General features: G+C 38.4%; 1 protein-coding gene across 1 annotated transcript; it reads left to right on the plus strand.

Moving 5' to 3' along the window:
• Positions 1-8,659: 8,659 nt before the first annotated feature.
• Positions 8,660-25,866, plus strand: LOC140932849 (protein O-mannosyl-transferase TMTC2-like). The gene is made up of 16 exons (XM_073382353.1): positions 8,660-8,873; positions 10,679-10,986; positions 11,633-11,919; positions 12,573-13,420; positions 13,922-13,950; positions 14,491-14,605; positions 15,699-15,784; positions 16,096-16,157; positions 16,649-16,715; positions 17,148-17,203; positions 21,713-21,791; positions 22,527-22,648; positions 23,252-23,333; positions 24,115-24,229; positions 24,836-24,899; positions 25,160-25,866. Exons 1-16 carry the CDS (start codon positions 8,767-8,769, stop codon positions 25,337-25,339), a joined length of 2,607 nt encoding a protein of 868 aa, XP_073238454.1. The 5' UTR covers positions 8,660-8,766; the 3' UTR covers positions 25,340-25,866.
• The last annotated feature ends 432 nt before the right edge of the window (positions 25,867-26,298 follow it).

Genomic DNA, 26,298 nt, shown 5'->3' on the forward strand with positions numbered 1-26,298 from the left:
ACCCCACTCCGCGGACTACTCTACGGACTACTCCGCGGACTACTCTACGGACTAGTCCGCGGACTACCCTGCGGACTACCCTAACTAATCAACCAAATTTACTTTCACGGAGAAAAGAGTTAGAAGAAGCGTACCTGCCTACAAGATCACACTTGATAAACAGCCGCCATCTTGATTTTCGCCATTTTACTCGACCCAGCCCTTCTTCTTCATTGCTACGTCCATTGCAGCTTCCGTTCTTGGATCGTCACGCAACGCTTCTCTCCAAACCTCGCGTGACGATCCAAATAACGACTGCGTGCCCTACGTAGGAGAATACGTCTCCAAGGGCCTTGTGGGCCAGGTGAATCCAAAAATATGGTGACTTCCAAGCACGGCTATAAGTAAGTTCTTAAAAACATTTTTAAGCTGAATATAACAAAAACTGTTACCAGCGCCAATAGTGGTCATCGATTGGCTGATCTATATGAAATATAAACTATCAGTGGCTGGCATGACGTCAATGATGTCTTTCATTGATTATGCTGGCGAGAAGTATGCAAGAAGACCCACGGATCAACCTTCAACACTCTTTTATTTTTTTTTAAATTTTAAAGGCAATTATGACTAAAACTATTTAATGGAAAATGAAACTTATAGGACAAGTCACAAGATGCTGCTTAACTCATGGCTTCAACCTTGAATCTTGAACTGTCTTCTATGTATACGTTGTAGTTCAATTTTATCTTTGGTTCAATTTTCAATTTCCTTTGTTTAAAATTCATTATCATATATTAACATAGAAAAGAACAATGGAAAATAAAAATTGAACCAAGGATAAAATTGAACCACAACATATACATGCTAACACTTACTCGTTTGTCACATTACATTTTTGTGATGCGATGTTTTGAAATAATAACAACAATTATAAATAGCACGGTTTTCAATTGAGTGTCATTAATTTGCGTTAACTTTAGTTTTGCACTACTTTTTTGTGATTGGTTAGGAAAAGTTCCTGGTACTTTCGTAACCAATCCGCAGAAAAAAAAAACATCATTTCCAATCGTGACTTGCTCTCGTGTTTTTCACGTTTGACAACATTTACATATATTTATTTTCCTTCTCAGTTTTGATTGGCTCATTTTGCTCTCTGCATCTGTTGATTAGCCAGAGTGGTAACTTTAGTTTTGGCTTTACGACACTCATTTGAAACTGTTCTAATTATGTTTAATTTGGTTTAATGCTTACATTTCACATTTTCATGTGCACAAGGAGAAGCTACATTATTTTAGACTCAACGTTGCACATTTCGTGTAACCGAATGTGGTAAACAGGAACAGTCAACTACAACAACTGGAACTATACATTGAAAACCTCATCAGTTTCAGAAACACCACGAAAACTACATAGCCAGAAATTCCGACTCAAAATCACATTACACTCCTTGTCCAGCCCTAGTTTTCAATTGAACGTTGACATTTTTGACGGCAGGGTTATTTTGCCAAACACCAAACGCCAAATGTACACAAAGTCTTATAATTGTCGGATGTCTGTCCTAACAAACACCGCAAGTTGACCGTCTTTGGGCTAACCAGAGTGTTAAAAAAGCTAACCAGACTACTAAATAGGCTAACCTTATACATGTAAATAGGTTTTTAACCCCAAATACGGTCAAATACTACATTCTGCATTTGGCGTTTGGCGTCGGCAAAATACCCCTGCCGCATTTTTGAGATTTCGTTCTGAATATTGGGGGTCCTGTGACATCCCAAAACGCATTGCGCGACGAGAGTACACGAGAAACAGTCGCCATGTTTGTGTATTTCAGACTCTATTTGCGTAGGACAATTCGTCATCGTGTCGATATATTTCTTTGGCGGGAATCAGCGAATCGACAGTATGCAAGCACACCTGTCGTGAGTATTAGACTACACATGAGTTCATCAGCAAAGTATTTATGATCGTGTCATTTTTAACAGCGAATTCCAAACTAAGATGTCAGCTGAGATTATCGTAAACATATTTTCAAAAAAACCTCACAGGAGGATGTTTCAGTCTAATATTTTGAAAATTAGACCATATAGTTTGCTGTGGTGTAAATCATTATTTAGCTAGTTGTCTGTTTACAAATCTTCCCGTAAAGATCTCTACAATGTGGGCGGCGATTTCCCTTAGCTGTCACTGACAGTTAAATGAACATGTACTGGTACGGGATTTGAAATTTCTGGCTATGAGCTTAAATCGTAATCAAACCTAGCCCTAACCAGTTGTTGTAATCCTTCAGACACAACAAGACTGGCTTTGATATTCACGCTCGACTCCTTTCCTGACATCTTAGTACAAACGGGATTCAGGTGGTAGTGTCTGGTTGAAGTCGTCAATTGCCACCGGTTTGTTGCTTTGTTCCAAAAGTGATAGGCTTCGAATCTGGCAAAACAACACCGTTGATCATCTGCATCCTGGTAGCCAACAACAGCAGACGTGATTGATTTAAGACAGCCAGCACACTTTCTGATGTTTCCTGTTATCTCTTTCAGCACTAGTGGTGCACTAGATGGCGGGTCAACAGGCCTGGCTGATTTCCTGATAAGAAGGGTTGTTGGATTCAAAACCTCCGCTTGTAAATGAGATCCAGGTGCTGTGTCTTCTACCTGTGTACCTGATTCCATAACGACATCATCCAGCGGACGCTTCCGGGATGGAGCCTTTGCTCCCACATTTTTCGGGGCGGTTGCGGTGGTTATCTTGTTTAAGCTTCGGCCTTTGTATGCCTGGACTACCTTTTGGACACAATCACGATGAATGGCAACAGCAAGGGAATGAAAGCACAGGTTGTTTCTACTGAAGAAATTGCAACCACAAGGACATTTGCCACTCTTCAAGCATTGTACGCGATGTGGCAGAGGTCCCTCACTGTCTACAAAGAATACTCCTTCCTGGAAACCCTCCCGAAATTTGGCATTGTACAGGATACTCTTCGCCTTCTCAAGTAGACTCGCCTGTTCCTCTCTGGAGAACTCGCCATCAAGTTGAGCAAGGTCACTGATGTCGCAAGACATCTGATTTGATGAGCTCTCAGCTGAAGTGGCTGTAGCAGTTTTGAACTTGAATGAGCGACACCGCTTGTAAGCCGCTGGGTCTGGACACACCTTTTCAACTTTCCGCATGAAAGCCTTCCTTTCTTCAGGTGTCATTTCTCCATGGCTTTTTCCTGATAAATGCTGCTGAAACTGTGGGCAAATTTCCCATTTATCAGATAACTGAAACCAGGCAAGGTCTTCTTCCTGATCAAAGGATTCTACGAAATCGTATAAAGTGACAATGAATTTGTCCATATCTTGAGGGACGAAATTTGCCCAATCTTTTAACATGTCATTAATTGACTCTGGAATGTTTTGCTGGTAAGGCTTGTCTCCTAAGCCAAGGTTTTTCATCACGTACTTTGACATCCTTGTCTGCATATCTTCCAGCTTGTGTGCTCTAAAGTACTCTGCGAACATTGGTGGACCACCCTTCTCTGACCTCTCCAAAGTCTCCCATTCCTTCATAAGAACTGCTGCCCGTGCATCAAACTGCTCCCTGGAGCTGGACCAAATAAGACCACTCCCTTGTCGGTAGAGATCTTGGCATATGCGTTCAACTAGTGCTGATGACAGGCCCAGTTTTCTTCCCTTGGCCTTGACATTTCTTTCACTATGGATGTAACACAGCAAAGGAGCAGCATGCTGAAAGCCGGCAGCAAGGGCATTTTTCAAAGCACACTCGTCATCCGTTCCAGTGGCATGGAGGTGTTGAGATAAACCTGGAATCTCACGATTGAGACAGTGGATGAAGGAGAGATAGGTTGATTCCTCTTTGGTCATGCAAATCATGACTGGGCCAATACAAGAAGGGTGACGATTTGTTCCTTTCACTTGGAGAACAGTGTTTCTGTAACTTGTCACAAGCAAGTAGAAGGGGCCAAGTTGAAATGTGAGGTCAACACCAAGCTCAGACACTTGATTGGATCTTTTGTGGCAGCAAAACTTGACTATATTGTTTAGCTGACGATCAGTAAACAGCATTACAGTTGGTAGGTCGTTACAAACGATTTCACGTATAAAACCACGAAATGTGGTTTTCTGTAGTTTCTGTAGTGGGTCCTTGTTAGCTGGTCCTGGCTCTTGCTGTTTCTTCTTAATGTACTTGACTTGATTCTCATTACGGGGCAGTGTGCCCGTACTATCCACACCACAGACACCACCAGCCTCCTTTCTTACTTGAAATAAAGCTCTCTTTGGCCCATACTGCTGTGCCTTTTCTGCAATCGACCGCTTTGTGCTCGTTTTAGTTCGTAGATATGGCATGTTTGAAGATGTACGGTTGCCATGCTTTTCAACTTTGAACTTTGTAGGCTTGCCGTCGTAGTGGTAGTGGAGAAGTACAAGTGGGAACCACTTGTCTATGTCCTTTGAAAATTCAATAGACACAATGGTTCTATGGTACAACGGGTATGAGGAACATGTGTACGATCTTCTTCGCACAACAACATCAGCATTGCCTTCATTACGCACTCTCTCCATCTCAACTACTCTTCCGTTCTCATCTCTATCAATGGTGTAATATTTTGGCCTGCAACCAGTCATCTTCCAAACCCCATTCTCATCAGCATATAAATCTGCTCTATTTCCTAAGGCACTAATATCTAAGACAAATGTCGCGTTTTGTTGAATCCGTGTAGGAACAGAAGTACTGATCATGTCCTCATTATCGCTTTGGCAGTTGAAGAGGAAAGGGATGATGTAGGGGTTTTCCAGAGATTCCAAATCGACGATTTTGCATTTGATGTTTGCATTGTAGAGTTTTAACTTCTTAAGAGGTTTGGCAGGAGATTTTGAAACGTCTATTATGTTCTCTGTCTCCTCATCTTCATCAGTGTCATTGGCCTGTAAAAAAATATTTACAAACAAAATTCATATTTCACAACATTCCCCTAAATTTATTTAATTAATTTAATTTAATTTAAGTTTAATTTAAGAGGGATCATCGCTCAGGAACGAATCAAAAACCCGTGTTCCCCCACCTTGGGATAGCTTCCTTTCAGATTATTAACTTACACTATTGTAGGATAATGTTACTGCTCAAGATAGAATAACATAAATAGCTCCACAAAACCCACAAATTGAGGTAACAAAAGTGAAGTGTTTGCTTTCTCCATTGAAAAGGAGTTCTTAAGTTCACAGAGCCGCCCCTACGACGAGCGACAAAAGATTCAGTCTCAGTCCTCCTCAGAAAAATAAATCAAACATCCCCAGTGTGGGGCCCAAACTAGCAGTAAAATTCCCAAGGGGGGCGGGGATGACTTGACAGTTCAAATGACCCAAAAATGTCCACTCCCTTCCCCATCAGGCTTAAAACCGATAAGTGCATAACTTGAAAACAAAACCCTTGGTAACCAAGCGCTTTGGTTCACAGCATGGAAACAAGGCAAGAAATGCAAAGTAAGGCAACCTACCTCATCCATTGGTATCCTGCCAATAGAAGTATCAGGACTGTCACTGTCATCCGAACTATCGTCAACCTGGCCTTCTACCCCCCTATGAGAAGTTAAAAGTACAATAAATATCTTGTCTTGCAATCTCAATTTTTTTTAATTTCCGGTGTAGCTTGCTTCCTCACCCCCCCCCCCCTTCCCCCACTGTTTGGTAAAATTCTGAATCTGCCCCTGGTTATATTTTACAGACTGAAATGGACCCATCTCAGATACCCAGAGGGACCAGAGCATTTCATCACATTTTAGCTACTTAGCTACTTAAAATTGACGTCAATTTGCAAAACATGGCCCGCTACCCTTCGAAAGAATAATAGAACGAACAACAAAAATAATAAAAAATAAAAGCAAAAATAATAGCAGCCGCTATAGAATTACAGCTTACAAGAACTGCTACACTACTGAAAAATATAAGGTTACCTGTTTGCTTGGGTGGCATCTTTACCTTCATCACAGGAACTGCTGGAAATCTCGAGGATCTCGATTTCTCTAATTGTAAAGAAGTTGTAAAAGAGTGGGTTTTCATCAATTGTTAATGTCGATGGCAAACAATTGAAACAAATTAAAAGGGATGAATATTCAACACACAATTACCGGTCATCCATTGCTGAACGGCGTGCTCTGACTTGTGGCCGATGAAGACTGGGGCGAGGCTAAAGGAGAGCTGGGTCGAGTAAAATGGCGAAAATCAAGATGGCGGCTGTTTATCAAGTGTGATCTTGTAGGCAGGTACGCTTCTTCTAACTCTTTTCTCCGTGAAAGTAAATTTGGTTGATTAGTTAGGGTAGTCCGCAGGGTAGTCCGCGGACTAGTCCGTAGAGTAGTCCGCGGAGTAGTCCGTAGAGTAGTCCGCGGAGTGGGGTCAGTGGGTAGTCCGCGGAGTGGGGGTCAGTTTTTTCAACTCTCCCGCCGATGCCTTCTTTCTCAGTCTGTTCAGTCCACCAAATTATGTGTAAAATTCATTTGTTTTGTTCCTCATGTTTATAGTGAATGTGAATGATCAAATAAAGTTAGTAGTCAGTCGAGCCTACTTTAGCTGAGAGACTCTGAAAATGTAACCGTTTCTTTTTTTTTTTTTTTTTTGGCGTGTGTCCTTACCAAATGATGGTCATAGTCCCAGGCGTTGCTAGCGGAGACCGTGCATGGAAACTGGGGATAAGAATCGTGACGACTTTCATTGCATGCAAATGAGTCTCAAGATGATCAGGCGGAGTTGAGTATTTTCGACGATGACTGAAGTGACCCACCAAGTTGATCACGTTTTGGCTGTCTTAGCAAGGTTACCCTTAGCAATGATATAATTTTCCCCTAATCGAGGCCCTTCGTTTTCGTGTAATTATACACGCGCACCACATATACATACATTTAAATATCCATTAAACAACTTTCTTTATTTATAAATCAGTCAGACAACTACAATCCATTATTTATAAATAATGAAGTTCTCCTGGAGTGTGAATCCCAGGGTAGCTAATCGAAAGAAACCGAACCAAAAATCAATCGCGCCCAATCCAACCCAAGAAAGATAGAAAGGGGCGCGCGAGGGAGCGTGTTTCCCTCTCGCGCAACCGCTCTTTTTTTCGCCTAAATACTTCCAAGCGCCTGCTACGCAGGCTATTCTGCAAATTGCCTGTTTACAAAATTTGTATGTTTGGTGACATGCATGCATAGGTCTCATAGTGGTGAACAGTGTTCCATTACGTATCCAAGTATTTGGCTACATTTTATTTTATAGGCGGTTAATGGTCTGCCTGGTGAAAAATAGAATCGACCTGGTGGATTTCTGTCTGACCTGGTAGACTTTTTGCCGAGTTCTCGATGAACAACCAGGGTCGCCAGGTCTGTTAAAGAGGGCTGTTACATGAGCACATCAATTGTATCAGGTTTAAAATTAAGATTTCTCAGTAAGTTGAAAATGTTTTGCAACTACAACTCAGTGGCAACAAAACTAGTTGAGATAATCTCAAAAGAAATTTAGGGCTCAGTTCAATTTTGTTATTTAAACCTCGTAAGGATCGCCAGGTTGATATGAAAGGAAAAACGCTTGGGTAAAGACGCCGTAAGGCTCGATGTCGGCCAAGCTCTCGGGTCCGGCACGGGCACATTTCCTGAATAGCGGCTGGTAACCCAGCCTTAGATGTCGTATCATGCAGGTTTTATAGAATAAAAGGTTTTTACCACTCCCTCATTTCTAAATGTTACAGTTATTCACAACTTAAGTTACATAAATTTCGTGGCAATCTTTGTTTCGCGGTCTTTACATAGAAAACACTAAGTGGAGATACAAAATCGGTGAAATTCATCATGACTCATGAGTAATTAGATGAGAACAAGTGTTTATGACTTGCCGGTCTGGTCTCCAAAATAATTCTACTGATGAGAAAGGGCCCAGAAACGCTTTTGATTCCTGGCTGAAGCGTGCGATCAGTGAATGGAACCAAACTTTTAAAGCCATGTCTTTTCGTTTGTTTGCTTGCCTTTTTTCGTAGTATTTTTTTCTCTTGGGTCGTTTTTCCGGTAACCGTTTTTCCTTTTGTTTCTTACTGCTGGTCCTCTACTTAAGTATTGTGATGTTCTGCACACAAGTATTTATCATAGTCTTTGACTAAAATTACCTCTTGTTTAAGTATTGCTCCTGAAAAAAGACAATGGAATTTGCCACATTGTCCTTATGCTTTTAGTTTGCGACTCTGCAAGGTGTACTGAATATTAAACAGAATCTTTGAAAGGTCATTCGCCTTTTCTGTCAGGTTTTCACTTGTGCTGCTTGGAAGGGGTGTCAGTAAAAGGCGGGGTCGGTATGGGGCCGGGGAACCGGGATAGGGGTCTATTTTTTTTTTTAAAGAATGCTGTCTTAGGGCAGGAGCCCATCAAATTTGATGGGCTCCTGCTTAGGGTGAGGGTTGGGGTTAAAAAGACCCTTACGATCCCCCCGGGACGATCCCTAACGGCTCTCCGTCTTGAACACGTTAACTGAGACCAAAAACTTTAGTATCTATCCCTTTATACTAGCTTGACAATGTTAGCATGCTTCTCTGGAGGAGTGGGGAGCGGGGGTAGGAGAAGAGAGAGGGGAAAAGGGGAGACAGTTCTGTTCCTTTCGGTTTCCCTTTCCCTCTTGAAATCCACACGCGCGACAGCTTTGGCCTGGTTGCACAGCCGCGATAACCGCAAATCACAACAATGGCGGTTGGAAGTGTTGAAAAACTGAGGTGTGAAAACTAGTTATATTATAACTACCATTAACTACGGTCATGCAGAGTGATAAATGGAAATTGTGGCATACAGTGGCAGTTTCTTCAGTAGCAGGACTTCTGTGCTATTTAAACTCGCTGTCCGCGGACTTTGTGTACGATGATAGGTAGGATTTTCGTGTTAGTAGGAGGGTAGTGTTGGTGTTGAGGTTTCACAGTTCTTACAGACCTTACAGGTTTTTTTTATCGAGGATTAACGCTAAGAAGCGACATCGACAACAAACTTGGTGCCTTTTAGAAAATGAGCCTTTCAGTTCTTTGGGGTTTTTTCCCCGAGATTCTTTAATCTCTTCAACTTTTTGTAAGAAAATTATTTCGTGCGACGCGATCCGTGCGCTACAGCGCTTTGCTAGTACGCAGCACAGGATTGTTTATTGAAATATTGTGGGCAACCTAAGGATCAAATACAGGTAAGCGCCAAGGGAAATAAAACATAAAATAATCTCGGTTTATGTACACATCACGAAGGTTTGTAGTTGAGTTGATTAATTTAGAACGAATGCGATCAGCGATAAAGTTATTATATGTGTCGCACAAGCAGAATTTCGAGGAGTTAGTTTTTGGATAACATACAGAACCGTCAGAGTTGTGTAGGTTAGGCTACCTGTGCAAAAGAAAGATTGTTTTGAGTTAATCGGCCACGGTAAACCTGATGTACAAAGGTGATCTAATGCTGGTTATAAGCCCTTTTTTAAATAAGTTACGCTTACGCTGTAGCCACCCTTGAAAGGATCACAAAGCTAATTTTGTCAGAAATGTAGCAGTGTTTGGAATGTTCTTGTTATTAAATGGCGTGAGGCGTTTGCGAATCTTGTCATGTATTTGGCAGAGGAATCGATTGTCACAGTGGGAAAGCGCTTCACGCGTTATTTATTAATCTTTTTGTTTCCGAGCTACTGGAAATTTTCTGTGCTAGTGTAGTGAGTTGAAAGCTGTTTTGTACGATTCAGTCATTTAATCGTTAAATTTATGGCGTACTCCAAGACGCTTTTACAAAAACGACTCAACAACAACAACAACAACAACAACAAATCTTAAAATTACGGCCAAGACTTTTACAAACCAAACTTGATGTCCATTGCGTTCTGACTTCAATTGTAAAAATGATAATGCAATTAAATGCAGCGCTTCTCTAGACCTGCCGAACCATGCAAGGAAACTTGGAGAATTTGAAGAAAAACCCAGCAAGATTGGCACCTCAAACTGGGATATTCCCAAAATGTGTGTCAAATGTAGTCTCAATTGTATTCTCCACCTAAGTGCTCTCTACTGTATTATTTGGCTACTTTTTCTGCAGGTGTGCACACAATGAGTAGCCATTTTGAGTGTGCCCCACCTTCCCCCTCCAAAAAGTTTCCTCAGAGGGTTAGGCCCATTACTTACATTTCTGACATGTGCAATAACTACATGTGGAGAGTGTGATCATAAAATCTGGCCCCAGTTGTTCAAACGTTGGATAGCACTGTCCACCGGATAAATCACTATCCAGTGGATATAGTACCAGGGAAACCAATTGCGTTATTCACTGGTCTCATTTTTATCCAGTGGATAGTCTAATCCAACGTTATAGTTTAGTTTAAATATTATTATAAGGAATAGTGTTAGTATTTTTACTGAGACTTGTTTTTATAGATATGTATTGATTGATTGTTATTAGAAATTATTATATGGTTGTATTTTATATTGTGCTGACCTGATGAATTTTTATCATGTTAAAATAAAGATTTGATTGACTGATCTATTGAGAACCCATTTTGGTGAGATATAATTGGAACTTTTTTCCATGATTGCACTAAGTTCAAAACTGGAGGTCATTATTATTTTCATATTATTCCTTGTCCTTAAATGACAGTGTTGATTTAATTTTCCATAGTAATAAACGCTAATGTTTTAACTTTTTCTTATTTCTCAGCCGAGCCATTGTTAAGAATTCCGATCTTTTACCATCAACCCCATGGAGCAGTGTTCTATTCAATGACTTTTGGGGAACACCACTGACTCACAGTGGCAGTCATAAGTCTTACAGACCGCTGTGTGTGACATCATTTAGAATAAACTACTATGTTGGGGGATTAAATCCATTTGGTTATCATCTTGTGAATGTATTACTGCACACTACTGTATGCTGGCTTGTTGTAACATTATCATACACTTTAGTCCATGCCCATTTTCCAAGTCTTGTGGCAGGACTCCTGTTTGCTGTTCACCCTATTCATACAGGTACGATTGATATGCTGACTCCAGCTGATATGATATACTCACTACATGCCTTTTTTTGAATAAATAACCATAATTATTTTATGTTACGAATGTACTGGGCAGATAGTTTTACTATTAATAAATCATATTATTATAATTTATTTTTTTTAGTTATGCTGCTCCTTTATTGCTTATTATTTGCATAACCTTGTTAAACCCTAAATAGACAAATTGCAACTGTATGTGTAAAATATATGGTGTAGCTGGTAGTAACAACACACATTGATTGATTGATTGATTGAGAAAATGATTTGCCTCATAATTGGCAATAATTTTGGGAAAAACAAATTTTTATTGTAGTAGCTGTGGTGGGGGTACCCTCTCCTTATGTAAGACCAAAACTAAGCCCCTTGAGGGCGTAATAATTATTTTTTGTTAGCTTGTCTTTAAATAGATAAATTCATAGACTTTATTTGGATAAGAGACTCTTTGGACCATCAATCAAGAAATAATTAGTATATTATTAGCAAAACTGAGAAATAATTATTAAATTCTTTATTAGTGTAACTGAATAGGCTTTAAATTAATAAGTGTTATGGTTGTTTTTTTGTCTTGTAACACTTAAATATGTAAGACCATAACATTATTTTTTAATGTTGCTTTGTAGAAGCTGTGACTGGAATTGTTGGAAGAGCAGACATTGGAGCTTGTTTGTTTTTTATTGCATCTTTATTGGCTTATATCAGATCTCAAAAAACTTCTATGCAAATTTCTCCTTTTGGCTGGAGTAACATAAGATGGTATTGGTTGCTGTGTAGTTTAGTGTTCTCTGTTGCAAGCATGCTGAGCAAAGAGCAAGGAATCACAGTTTTAGGAGTATGTGCTGTGTATGAGATCCTGCTCCTCATCAGTAACAAGAAGAAAAAACAGAATCTTTCTGAGTTGTTGTATCAGGCAAGTATCACTTTCACAATTTGCTAAACTGGCGTTTAAAGGCCTTTTTAGCTCTGCACTGTGTTACATAAGAAGCTGGCTTCTGATATTTTGCAGTATTTTTGTGGAATTTTGCACAGTTATTACATCTGTATGTTGGTTTTATTATTGGTATCAAATAGTGTCCAATCATGTAATTAATCAGAAATCTTATAAATAATTGAAAAATTATACTGTTTCTTGACAAATAGCAAACTTACACTGTATGGGTTTTTAAGACAGTATAATTGAAACAATGTATACACAGCATGTAAAACTTGAATCCAAATATTACACTGTGAATATAATGACAATACTTGTCCCTAAATTCAACATAACAACATCAGCAAGTTTATAGGCTGATTTTGGTGTTCTAAATTTCAAATCTTAGAGATACCTCAGTTTGAACTGCATATCAGATCTCTTTTTGCTGACCTGAGAAATTGGCATAAAAGTTTCATTTGAATTAAGCTTTTTGTATTCTGTTGATTACATAAAATTACAACAGTACACATATACATGTAAACTGCACAAGTTTCTTCTATAATTCCCTAAGTAAAGTCAATAATAATTATGGTACATAATTTGCTCAACGAAGTTATAGCTACAATAGTTCTATTTTGTCCTAATTGCAGGCTCTTCAGAGTGGTTGTGCTTTGCGTCTTTTGTCAGTATTTATTACTGGAGTCGGACTTTTATCTATGCGACTGTCAATCATGGGGAAGCAAGCTCCAGAGTTTTCTCCATCCGATAATCCTGCTGCCAACTGTGAAAGCAGCCTGACAAGATTTTTAACTTTCTTATTTTTACCAGCATTTAATTTTTGGCTGCTCCTTTCTCCCAGAGTACTGAGTTTTGATTGGTCAATGGATGCAATACCCCTTTTGGAATCCTTTTTAGATCCACGCTGTTTGGTAATTGTGCTGTTTTATGGATTTTTTGCATTTCTGGGATTTTATTCTCTCATCAAATGTATTCATTGCTGTGAAACAAGTGTGGAAACGAACATTGACAACAAAAAATATGTGTCCAAAGAAAAATTTTATACAGGTCATAGAAAAGACCAAATGCTTAGGAATGGAAAGAAGCATGTAAATGAAGCCACAGATACTGAAACAGTCTCACTGAGTTACGGTCATTGTATTCATCTTAACAATAATTTACCAGTGAGAACATTCAATGTTGGCAGTACAAATTGTTTGCTCCAAACAGTGCTTTTGTCTCTTGCAATATTAACACTTCCTTTCTTGCCAGCCAGTAACCTATTTTTCTATGTGGGGTTTGTAGTAGCAGAGAGAATTCTGTACATTCCAAGTGTTGGGTATTGTTTGTTAATAGCAGTTGGAGCTGATATAATCTGTAAGGTGTGTAATGTAAAGCAGCGAAAGTTCTTTATTGGCTTCTTAATGGGCATGTTGGTACTACTCTCTGCAAAAGCTGTTCAAAGGAACATGGACTGGCAAAATGAAGAAGTTTTGTACAGGTATTAAAACCTTTGATGATGGGATTAACCTCTTCTGCTTATTAAGGATGAGTATGCATTTATCATGTACATCGGTTAATGTATGTGTATAGCTACAAGTGGAATTAAAGTAATGTACCAGTAGATATACTGTATTACAGATGTAAGGGGTTGCTTTTGAGGTTATTGAGGCAGATTGGGATATGAATACAGTAACAATGTGTCAGTATCCCAGATAACTTTTTTCTCCTATTATATTGTTAGTGGTAATTTTGCGAACTTAGCTTCACATTTGTAAGTGTCAGCACCTGGCTATTCTTGTCCTCTTTAATGTTATCCCTTAAAATTCATTTCATCTTTCATGATCTTTACACCTGACAGCCCTTAGTTTTATAGGCAACAATTTTTTTTAGAAATGCAGGGAAAAGGTTAGGTTAGGTTATGTTAGGTCCGTTATAAGTTGTTGCTGTACTAACAGTTGTGTTATTAATTTTTGTTTTGTTTCTTACCCGACTTTAACAGATCTGGCATCTCTGTAAATCCTCCTAAAGGTAATATCTCGTTTTCCATTCTGTTGATTTATTACCTCTTTTATTGAAAGTTTAACAGCTCCTTTAACAGGAGTAAATTATTGTTTTTATGAAGAGTCACACAGCTGATCAATATTAGTTCTGATGAAAAAGCTAGTGATTTTTTAAGTGTTTCTAATTTGCCTTTAATTTGAGGACAATATATGAGGCTTCAAAAGGAATATTTATGATTTCACTTGAAATGAGTAAAAGACAAGTTATTGTGGAAGTTAATTCCTGAAGCCTAATTTATTGATCTCAAAAATTAATTTACGTTTAAGAGTTTACAAAAGGTGAGAGTATAATCACATCAAATGGCTAATTTGTGGTTCATTAGACAAGAATATTTTGCCATTGGATAAGCCGTTGGCAAACAGGTATTTACCACACTACAATTCAAAGACAGGTACCTCAACTAGAGAGCTGTTATCTATTTTGTAAGGGCTTAGGGCTGTCAAAAGAACTTCACTTTCCACCTTCTACTTTCGGGAAGGTGAAACTATTTTCTTTTGTGTTTCTCAGCATGGTCAAACCTAGGAAATGTACTGAGTTCTCAAAACAGAAAACCAGAGGCAGAAGATGCTTACAAGAAAGCACTCTCTTACCGGTCCAATATGGCTGACACCCACTATAACTTGTAAGTGTACTGTACACACTTGCATATAAAGTGCTCACCATTTGCATAAAGTTCTTGTTTCAAGTTTCCTATCAGGGTCCAGTGCATTATTGAGATCCTGGCAAGCTGTGAAAACAGTTCCAGAAAACCTGTAAATAAGTAGAAAATATTGAAAATCATAGCATATGGGATCTTCACATTAAAATATATATTCATACTCTTTTAGGCAAATCCATGGCTGCATCAGTGTGTGGCTAACTGAGTAGAATTTCAGGCCACCAATTTGCCTCTTTTTTCAATTGTGTCTCATGTCATCCTGGCTATGTCATGCGATTGTATGATGCAAAAATGAATGAATGAACCAGGTATATTCTGATTACCTACTATTCACTGTTCTGTAAAGAAAAAATGACATCTTACCTACAGACCACCTAGATCCACAAACACCAGAAAAACTTGCGGTAGTTTATTCACCAAATGTCAAATGTCCACACAATTACACCGGCTGAATTATAACCCTGTTGCAAATTAAAGAGAATCTTAGGTTCAAAATTAGCTTGAAATTTATGAATCGTAACGTCTTAGCTTCAGATATAATCAATTATTAGTAATTCTCCTAGATTTGCACTCTCCTATAAAAATGATGGGGTTACTTTCCAGGTTTGTTGGGGGGTGGGGGGTACTTCTTTATTTGGCCTAAAAGGGGTACATGTATGTGCCACTGAACAGGGTATGGCTTTCACGGTCTCAAGTCTTAACTGGGCATACAATTTGACTATGAACAGGGTGTCTTTTTAGATGGGGAGCAAAATTGGAAAGAGTGTAAAGGTTAGCAATGAGCAGCCCCACCATTTTTCCCTTAAAAAATCGTATTTCTTGACCCAATTCTGTATGTGAAATGAAATGAGTCATGCTCACCAAATAAGGTCTCTTACAAGGTAGCAAAATGAGCAGTTTTTGTCTTAAATAAACACCTCTACCCAAAATTCCTTTGAGGGAATACCCATGGAATAAATCTTGGAGAAAAAAAAGTGAGATTTGGACTTTTGAAAAAATATCCTGTCTTAATACAAGTCAGTTTATGTATAGTTAACCAATCCAATGTTTGTTTCAGGGGAATTCTTTTAGCAGAAGAGCAGCGATATAGTGAAGCAGTTCGTAGTTATGAAAATGCCATCCATTTCAGACCTAGATTAGCTGGTGAGAAATTTGCTATAGTGTTTATTCAAATGTTGTGATCATTTCCCTAAAAATATAAATGATATGGTTTTTAGGACGTTTGAGTTTAGGTTGTTTATGGCATGTTTTTTTTACAGTGGAACCATGATGTGCTAAAGGGCCATAGGACTGGCAAAATAATCATGTTTACTACAGCAGGATCTCATTGTATTGAAGTTCTTTCCTATATATTTATTATTGCTCGGTTGAAAACTAGTTATTGTTCATTACATCAAATTATAGGCGTTTGTTATTTCAAGATTCCACAGCTCTCTATTGTTTTGATTTCATAGCTGCCCATCTTAATTTGGGGATTGTGCTGTCAGACATGGGCCTTAAAGAGCAAGCTGTCCAGGTAGATATGTATGATATGTTTTGTTGTTTGTAGGGTTGCTTGAAAACAAAGACCCCTAAGACCCCCTACCAAATGACTTTCTTAGAGGTCCTGTTGTTATGTTTTTAATTTTTTTTTTCTCTGACTGATTTTTACAGGACATGTAGATTCACCTTTTCTCTTGCTTTCGATCTTGACAGCTGTTTACAAGAATGATAATGAACTTATTGGTTAAAATGATTGCTAATGAGATTTGTTCCTCTTTGTTTGTTTTTATTAATATTTTTGGCATTGTTCAACTCTGTCCGTATAAATCTCAGTCTGAATCAGTCACTTTCATGCTAACCAGCTGAGATCGGGCCAAAATTTAGCAGCTTCCATACATTCCCTCCTACGTGGTTGAACTAGAATTTCATACACAAAAATAATGGAACAAAGATAGCTCTAGCCTGATCCCAGGTTAATTTCATGCAGTAATCGGGGAAAAAAATTATGTTACTGCCGCTTTTAAGATTTTTAGGAATGCATCAACTATAAGTGGACATGGACTGAAGGACCCTAAACATCATTCACATTCAAGTAAGTGACTGCATGGTTTGTATAAGTTAAGTTATCTTGTTTAGCAATGTGTTAAAAACTAATAAAGAGAGATCAGGAATTTTACATGTAATAAAATTTAGGGAGGGGGGAATACTCCATCATTTCACCTAAACAGATACAGCTGTATGTATACTGCTAAACAAAGGGAATGGTTTTCAGGGTGGTGAGTCTTAAACAGGGTCAACAGCCAGTTTCACTATTTGGCATCTTAACAGGGTGTGTTTTAAGCTGCAGATAAGTGGTCTACATGGTGCCCAAAAATTTTTCCAAGAAATTCAGTTCCATGATACTAGTTTGAAAATTACCTAATTCAGTATGTTATTGCCTCTCCTCTCTTTCTTTATTCTGGGATGAGAATATTTTGTAGTTACATGTACATATCCTTACTTGTACACTTTTGATGTGTTTTAGTTACATCAATTAAGTACAACCTTGGGAGAATCTTAGTACAGCTTGGAAAACTAGAGGTTAGTGACTTAGTTCAGCTGAACATACCATTTTTGTTATGGCTGTAGGTGTACAATACAATCATACTTGAGTGTTTTTGGACACTTTAATAATAATAATAATAATAATAATGATCGTTTACTCAACCTTTTTGCAGCATAAACTGAATTGCAAGGCGGGTCATTAATTACGTACAAATACCTCGGAATTATGACACGTAAATATAACTGTTAATGTTAAGACATATCAAATTTCGCTATTTTAAACGTGATTCTGGTATTTGATGGTGCAAAAATTTCCAAATCTGTTAGTTCTTGAGGAGGCAGGCACAGAAACAGATTCTCCTGTTCTAAGGGCATACGGTCTTGTGTGTGCAACTCAACAACTTTGCTATAGACTGAAAATAATATCTGTAAAATACAAACACAAACAATAGGACAAACAGTTTTGTTTGTCACAAGGAAGTGTTAGTTTTCCTGTTATGTAAATAAGACAGGGAAAATTGAACCATTAATACTCGTTAAGGAAAAGTCCAAAAACCTCTTCTCTTCATTTTATCAGTAATTTCTCTCATTAATTGTCAGCAAGTGTTGCTGGATTTAACAGCAATATTGTTAAGATCACACTTTACAGCTTTAGTCATTCCAAATATATTTCTCCATTAATTATTGCATTTTGGCTGTTTTTAATGACCCTGGCAAGTTCTCCATAGTGAGCTAAAACAGTCCAAATTTGGAAGATTTACATTCAACCCATAATTTACATATTATTGAATGATTGATGTCAATGGTATGTTAAGGAATGATGTATTTAGTAGAAGCTTGGCAGGGTATAATAGCTACTAGAGAGTCCAAAAAAGAGCCTTCATGAAGATTTGAAATGGTTGGCAAAGATGAATTAATAGACAAACAAACATGGCGGCGGAAAAAGCAAGGGTACACAGAAGACGATTTCTCAAAATCTGCTCATTAAAATTTTGTGATATTCGGCAGAATTTTTACTTTTATCATATTTTGAATAATGAGAACTTTAAAATGGAAGTTGAACAGACGAATTTTGTGACACATTTAATAATTACAGTACAATGATATTATTGATTATCTAAAACCCTGTCTGTTAAAGTTTAATCAAATAAGTTTCAAATGGTAATGATTAATTATAGTAAACTGTGTGCAAGTTTATAGGAAAATCTAAGGAGCGAATTTTATGTTAATGGCGCAAAAGTGAAATTTTAAGGTTGTATTCAATCGTTCATGTTGCCATGGAAACTACGAAAACGACACATTTTACCTGTCAATCAAAATCTTTCCTCTGTATATTTTTCACTTGCCAAGTTTCAGCTTGTGAGCTTCACCCTTTCTCGTACCATGATTTGGCAAATGACATATACTCACAAACTGCCAAAACTTTGTTCAACCACCTTAAGCGGCCACCTCTATTAGGCGACCGCGGCCATCTTTTGGCCATCTCTGTAAGAGGATCTCAATGGGGTTAACCGATAGCCGTAAAACGGCCAAAAATTTAGTCGATAGCCGTAAAAATTGAAAAATTTTAACCGTTAGCCGTAAATAGAGTAAAAAAGAGTTAACCGTAAAAGAAATTGTTCCCTAGATTTGCCACTTTTAAGGGAGGTACAAAATTCACTTATGGTAGCGTTTTTTATTTCCCGGCCAGTGTGACTCCGTACGTACGTTAGGCGAAGCGCCTTTTAGGTGTTGACCAAGACCTAGGCTCCATTTCCTCCACTCTCTCGGGGAGCTAATTTTTTCCATAGCGAAAGTGTGGCTTCTTGCTGGGGATTAATATTTGCTATTTTCAGGAGGTTGTGCCCTCAAAACACTAGTGAAACAACACGCAGAGATGTCACTGTTTGTAAAACACGTTGCCCATAAACAACATTTCCCTGTTTTTCTCTGACGCTACAGTAGACATTGCCGTCCCTGTACGGCGTCTTCCCACGCAATCTCGGTCAAGGCATTTCGGTGGCGAACTCGCTAGGACCACGTGACCCGAAACGCATTACCCGCGCGGAATAATGAGGCCTATGGACAAGGCAACGGCAGACAGTCGTTCCGTACAGTCCTTCGCTATCATTAAAAACACCGGACACGGGAATTTTGTTATTGGCCGTTTTCACGCTAGAGCTAGAGATAAATTATCCGTCTGAGACTAGCCTGTGTACAGTAGCGCCCTCCCCACAGACACCCCTTCTCCGATTTTTTCTGAGGGGAGGGGGCGGCTGTACACAGGCTATCTGGAACGGATAATCCCGTCTTGAAACTGTCCGTCGAAATTGACGGATAAAGTCGGGCGGATTGTTCATTCAAAATTAACACTATTCCATTTTCAAATTACGAAGTATTACCTACCTGACGCGAATCATGAAAAGGATAACCCGTCTCACACGAGTAATCCGTCCCTAGTATGAAAACGGCCATTTCTGTTATAATGAATGTCGCGCCCCGGCCTTGAGTTGGGCGTTTGCGTGTCCGCTTTTGCTTTTTCACAAAGATTATTGTCCTTGATGCGTGGGATCGTTGTCTTTAGTCCATAGGCGTAAGGCCCTGTCCACACGTATCCGGAGATTTTTGTATCCGCAAATTTTTTTATGCGGATACACCTAGCGTCCACACGTGTCCGCCGTATACGTTCGGTGTATCCGGAGATTTCTGTATACGCTCTCCAGAGTGGAAATTGGTGTATACGCTGTGTATCCGGATACGTGTGGACGCTCGTATCCGTATATTTTTGTATACGCTCAGCTCAGGCTCAGCTTTCTTTGTAATGCGCATTCTCTGTTGACTGATCCTTTGAGATGTCCGGATACGAATCGGATACGTGTGGACGGTCGTATACGATTCGTATACGCTACGTGTGGACGCAGATATTTTTATATCCGCATAAAAAAATTTGCGGATACAAAAATCTCCGGATACATGTGGACGGGGCCTAAGACTCACGCATAATGCGTATACAATATTTTGATGTTATAAATTTTGATTGGCTTAATGATTGGCTGCTATGTTGGACTCTGGCTAGCAAAAACGTTTGAGTGGAGGAGAGTAACACAAGACTTGGGAAAAAGGAGGGCCACTTGAAATGCTTACAATAGCAAAACTGATTAAAAATTAAGGTACTATTGCATCAGTTTTGGAATTTAATGTTTAATGTACATTATATGTGCCTTTTAAGCCAAATGTTGCATTAAAAATATACAAATAAGTTTCATACTTAATCATTAATAACCATTTAACTGACAACTGACAAAAAGCCCAAAATTTAACTGACAACTGACAAATGGCCGAAATTTTAACTGACAACTGACATTTGTACCCCCCCCCCCATCCAGACCCTCTTATTTCGATTTAAAGATACAAAAAATACAGGTTAATTAATATTTAACTTTTTGAAACAAAAGAAGTTAATTTTTAACTTTTTTGTTAACCGTAACTGAACAAAATTAACCGATAGCCGTAAAATAGCCAAAATTTTAGCCGATAACCGTAAAAGTCACCACCCCATTGAGACCCTCCTATAAGAGTTTTCCCATTGTTGCCATGTACCTCTGTGAAGTAGCCAGCAAGAACTTGACAAACTCAGTTTGGCTTTACTGTAAGAGAATACGATACAGAAACACAGTCTGAGATAGAGGGTGATGACCAATTTTGGACTAATAATACTTCCCCGGTTGCATTTTTGTTTTTAAATAAAGTGATGTTTCTGCTAAGGAATATGCTAATTCACGACCCGGTTTATGACGAACCTCTATTGAGTGGCCAACCTCCACTGAATGGCCACTTGCTGGTATCCCAAGGGTGGCTGCTTATTGGAAGTTCAACTGTTATCAGTCACAAAAGCCACTCAAAAGGTGTTGACTGCTATTGAGATAACATCTAGACTACAAGAGTACAGAAACAATTCTGTTTGTGTTAGAAAACTGCCTAGAAACTGGCAAGCATTTCTTAGAAAGAATTTGTTTTATTTTATATGGAGTTAAGATTTTTTTGGTTATTTGAAAGAATGATAACATGAATCTTGAATTTGGCAAATGCAGATCTCAGAGGCTTAGCTACCTTAGCCTTTTACTTGGCAGGTAACTCACTCTTTGAACTGTATAATTTTTTCATCTTATTAGAAGCAATATATCAAGCATGAGATGCAGTGTTTTGTCACCAGATGAAACACTGAGAAGAGAGTTGAAAATACGAGGTGCAGCGGAATATTTTTGACGAACTTTGAGGTGTTTCATCAGGTGATGAAACACTGTGTCGAATGCTTGATATTACTTCTCAAACAAAATGATTTTAGAAGGAGGAATTTCGGATGCAAAAATGAGCAGTTTTCCATCTGATTTCCAAACACTCATAAAAGATCATGAAACATTAATTTCTTTCGTATTTTCTTCATGAATTATTAATGAATTTGAGAAGTGCTGTGTGAAAACTCAGAGCCACACTGATCAACTTCATGTGGACATATTATAAGACTGCCAAAAACATGGACTTCACTCCTGCTTTTATTAATACCAGGAAGCCATCAGTGTTTACCTGGATGCAGTGGAGACCAGACCACCTCATTATGAACCTCACAGCTTGTTTAATATGATAGGTGGGTTGGCACATATCGCATTTTGCTATGCATTGTATGAACAATAAATTTATCTGTGCTAAATTCATAATAGTTTGCATTGGTTAAAAATTTTTTTGCAGGAAAAAATTGAAAGATGGTTAAAATTGATTTCTTTCAAGACATACCCCAGGTTTTCTTACACAATAATTTATTGTGGTAGCAGCTTTGTTATGAGTGATATCCAGAAAATACCTATAATTTACCATGGGTGGCGTCACTGAATTCCTGGGTCAGTAAGGGGGTACATTGGTCTAGAATTGTGAGGGTATGGGGTGGGGGGGGAGTGCAATATGGTTGACCCTAAATCTTAAAAATTTAAGGGGGGTGGGTTGAAGGTTCAGCCCTTCACTTCCACATGGTGCAAAGTAGGGATTATTTTAAAGATTTCAACGAATGTGTTCAGAAATGTGTGTGATAAGATAGGAAACAAGGGTCAAAATTTTTGTGTAAGAATGCTTCTGCATTAATTTCTTTGTGATTGTAAATCTGGCTAGTGTACTCACTATCTTTCAGCGTTTAGATAATAAGTAAATGGCTCAGTGCTCTTTAATTTGTCATAGAATAAATACTAGTAGAAGTTTACCAAAACAAAGAGAAGGTGGTTACTCTCTGTCCTTGATAGTCAATCTAGGGCTTTGGCACCAAGTTTTCGTAGGTAAACAATGTTGGTATTTATGATAACCTGACAATGTTACACTTTCACTTTTAACTTAGGTGAGGCATACTCTGCAGCAGGAAATAATGTAGAGGCAGAAAACTGGTACAAAGCATCACTGAAGAGTAAACCAGATCACATGGCTGTTCATCTTACATATGCCAAACATCTGGCCAAAATAGTAAGTACATGATCGGTCTTAATATCCATTTTATGTTGTAAATTTTTTAGTTGCTGTCTCGGTGATCTATCAAGGGATGACAGCCTCAGCAAATTAATATCTAAGACTTTAGATAGAATAGTAATTTCTCTAGGCCATGTAGCTAATGTGCTGGATTTGTTGTTCTTTGTAAATCTTCACATTTTTGAGTTTCCTTTTTTTTTTACTTTCACATGTCTACTCAGTTGACAGGGTTCTGGGAGGTTGGGAGGGCAGAGGTTGGGGTGCTGTGGGATGTTACAGGCTCAACTGTGGGACTTGAACCATTCTTAGGATCCTGAAATAATTTGGGAAAGAAGGTACTGCCTTTGCCTTGCAAGTTCCTAGAGACCCTTTGTGGCTCAAGTGAACATGAATAGAAATGGCAGGCTGTCTGTCTCTAGCAGAAGATACATGAAAAATTAATATGAAAATATTGTCCTCAATAATTAATACATCAATACTGCTGACATTTTCCAATTTCCATAAATTTTACGTAGCCATTTACTTGTGATGGTTAGAAATTATTTTTTAAATATAACCAGTACCTGTACTTGAAATATAACAGATACTGTGTCTCAATAGGGAAAGGTTGCTGAGGCAGAATCATGGTTTAAAAAAGCACAGAAATTGGATGAAAATGATCATGCTGCATGGACACACTATGGTAGGCTTAATTTTTTGTCTAGTGAACATTTTGACAGGGATTTGAAGGGATTTCTTGTGTATGTTGACTGCAATTCCCATGAATACCCCTAAGTGCATTAATTTTAGCAGTTCTCATACATGTATCTTAGAAACCTCTCCTAAAACTTTGCACTACTAAGGTATGAAAGTAGGCCCATACCATACACTACTAACATTACATGCTTAACATATTTATATTCTTTCTCTGCCAGTTCTTATAATATATGACATACTGGCATATACATGTATTCATTATTTCATTTTCACCCGGTTAATGAATATATAACAAACCAACGGAATGAACAGCTCCCAGTGAGTTTGTTAGCTAAATTGGCTCAAGCTCTGCACCAGTAGGGCAGTCAGGCAGAGGTCAAGGGTTCTAACCCCTTACAAGCTTGAATTTTTTCATGCTTTTTTTTGCAACTGCGAAAGTTGCAATAAACAATAACTGCTATGATCTTCTTTACTTTTGAAAGTAGCTCTTACATTTCGAATGCTAACCCTTTGTCAGAGCAAATCATTCGCCAGGAACAAGGGCTCTTTACGGTGGCAAATTTACTTCATCAACTAACTCAGTTGATGAAACCAAATTTCAGCATTTCACTCCTAACCAAAGCAGCACGACAGTTCCTGGTGAAACTAACCCACCTTAAAACAATTCTCTTTGTCCATGGCTGATAGTGTACTAAATTCGTAATGCAGTTTCAAATGCACACTTTAGTAAATCATTGTGTGACGTTTTGTTGTTTTATTTCTCTCAGGTCAGTTTCTGTCTGATCAAAATCGAGTGGATGAGGCCTCTAAGATGTTTACAAAGGCCATGCAGTTAGCTCCTAATGACTTTGACATTGCCTTCACAGCTGCTGGATATCTCAGGTAACAGACTGGACTCATTTTCATATTGTTTATATACCCACTGCTAATCAATAGGTGTATGGTGAAAGGTGACGTTCATGTCCTGCCCATGACTCGTGAGTGGACTGAGCAAGGTATTAGTGCTACTAACCATGAAGTAACTAGGTTAGTAACAAGAATCATTCCCCTATACAATGTTGGTCATTTTTTCTGCATAGATGTTGAGAAATTCTTTAGTGTAGCGACCATTCTTCAAAAAACTACCATCGCAAAACCATGGCATATTGCATTTGCAGCAACTTTTAAAATCCCTCGGAGAAGTCTCCCTTAGCCAGTAACCCCCCATACGCATGAGGCGCATGCAGTAGAGCTAGACTGGTTCACATTTATTTATATTAGGAGTCCTCTTTAAGCTGCTGTGGTTCCCCCCAGTGCATTAGACCATGGATGGATATTTGAAAGGACGAGTGGTGCTAATCAATAATAATCCAGGTTTAGTCGCCGTAACAGCTCAAGCTAACGTAGGATTAGGGGTCTTGCCTAAATAGTCAAGAAATGTGTTTGTCGGTGAGGGACGAGGACTTGCTTCCAAACGTTTTATGTTTTTTTCTTATCTCACGTTTATAGACAAATTGGCGACAACAACAGGGCAGAGGATTGTTACAAGATTGCTACTAAATTGAAACCACAGGTACGTTTATCGAAATAATAAAGCTTGAATGGAGACGCTGTGTGGTCAGTGTGGTATTGATATCAATACAGGTTTCAATAATACAGTAATTGTTTTGCAGAAGCGGGCTGACGTCTTTACTGTTCTTTTATGATACTCTTTATGAGTTAAAAATATCTAAGACTTGTGTTGAAAAAATGCAATTTGTATATAAGTAGGTAATAACTTACCAACATTAGGGAAAACCTGGCTTGGGCGATGCATATTTGTTTCGTTCCCAGAATCCTGTCGCACATATGAATCTGGGAGCCATGTTACACATGCAAGGGAAACTTGATGAAGCGGAGAAGAGCTACATGAAAGCACTGGAGCTTCGTCCAGGGGACCAGCTAACAGAAGAGAATCTACGCAAGCTGCGGTCTTTAAAAGCAAAACGAAATACGAAAGTTAACATCGCTTGAGAACGTGAACAATTTCTCTAATTTGATAATCGTATTATTGCGTTGTAAGAAATCCATACTCCACGTTAAAACGGTCTTTCCCTTCAAGATAGTTACTTCCTATTGACTTTTAAGATCTGGTTTTTCCCAGCGCCCACAATTTCCGAAAGACAACTTATACGGAAGTTGCATATTAAGCCCTCCACTCCCCCCCCACACACACACACCCACAAAGTATTGTGTACAAATCGTAAGGTATAACCTTAATCAGTCCCCTTCAGGGTTAGCTAAGTCTATTATGTCTATAAGATGACTGGGCGTTACAAGAATCGTCCGTAAAGAGTGGAACCTCTCTGATTTTGATCTTGTGTTAAAGTAGTGCAGTATTTCTTTCGAAAAGTAGTACTGATGAAAAAGACATGTAATTAAGTAGTTGTCCGCAAGTGTACCATGCATGGTATACAACGTCAAATGTTTAATGTTATAAAGATAGTGTGGAGAAGTAAGTTATTAATGCTGTATTAGTTTTGTTTCAAAATTATGACATGTTTTAAATGGTAAACATCACACAAAGTGGAGATGGTCCTTTTATATAGTTTATGATAATAAGGTATTTCTTAAAATTACACTGTGAACGTTTTCTACCGTTTTTACGTTTCATAAAAAAAGTCTGTATGTTTGAAGTAAACAATGTATTAAAATTTAAGTTATTGAAAAATGAACTGTTTTAGCTGACTTTGTTCCTGTAGTGACATAGTTATTGTCGTCTTTATTGTCATCTAGCCTCATGCCTTTTCATTGGATATTTTTGCATGAGCTTTGGATGCGACGACTTTGTCTCGTTTGGAACCTTCGCCCATGAAAATCCCGTCGTCCCGACGTCCTACCCCTTGGTCTTGGGTAAGATTTCCTCAGAGCGCCATGAGATTAATTTTGTTTTACATGCAACAATCTCAAGAAGTTTCTATGAATAGAGTCAA

Source organism: Porites lutea, chromosome 4 (assembly GCF_958299795.1).
Source record: "Porites lutea chromosome 4, jaPorLute2.1, whole genome shotgun sequence".
Lineage (NCBI taxonomy): Eukaryota > Metazoa > Cnidaria > Anthozoa > Scleractinia > Poritidae > Porites > Porites lutea.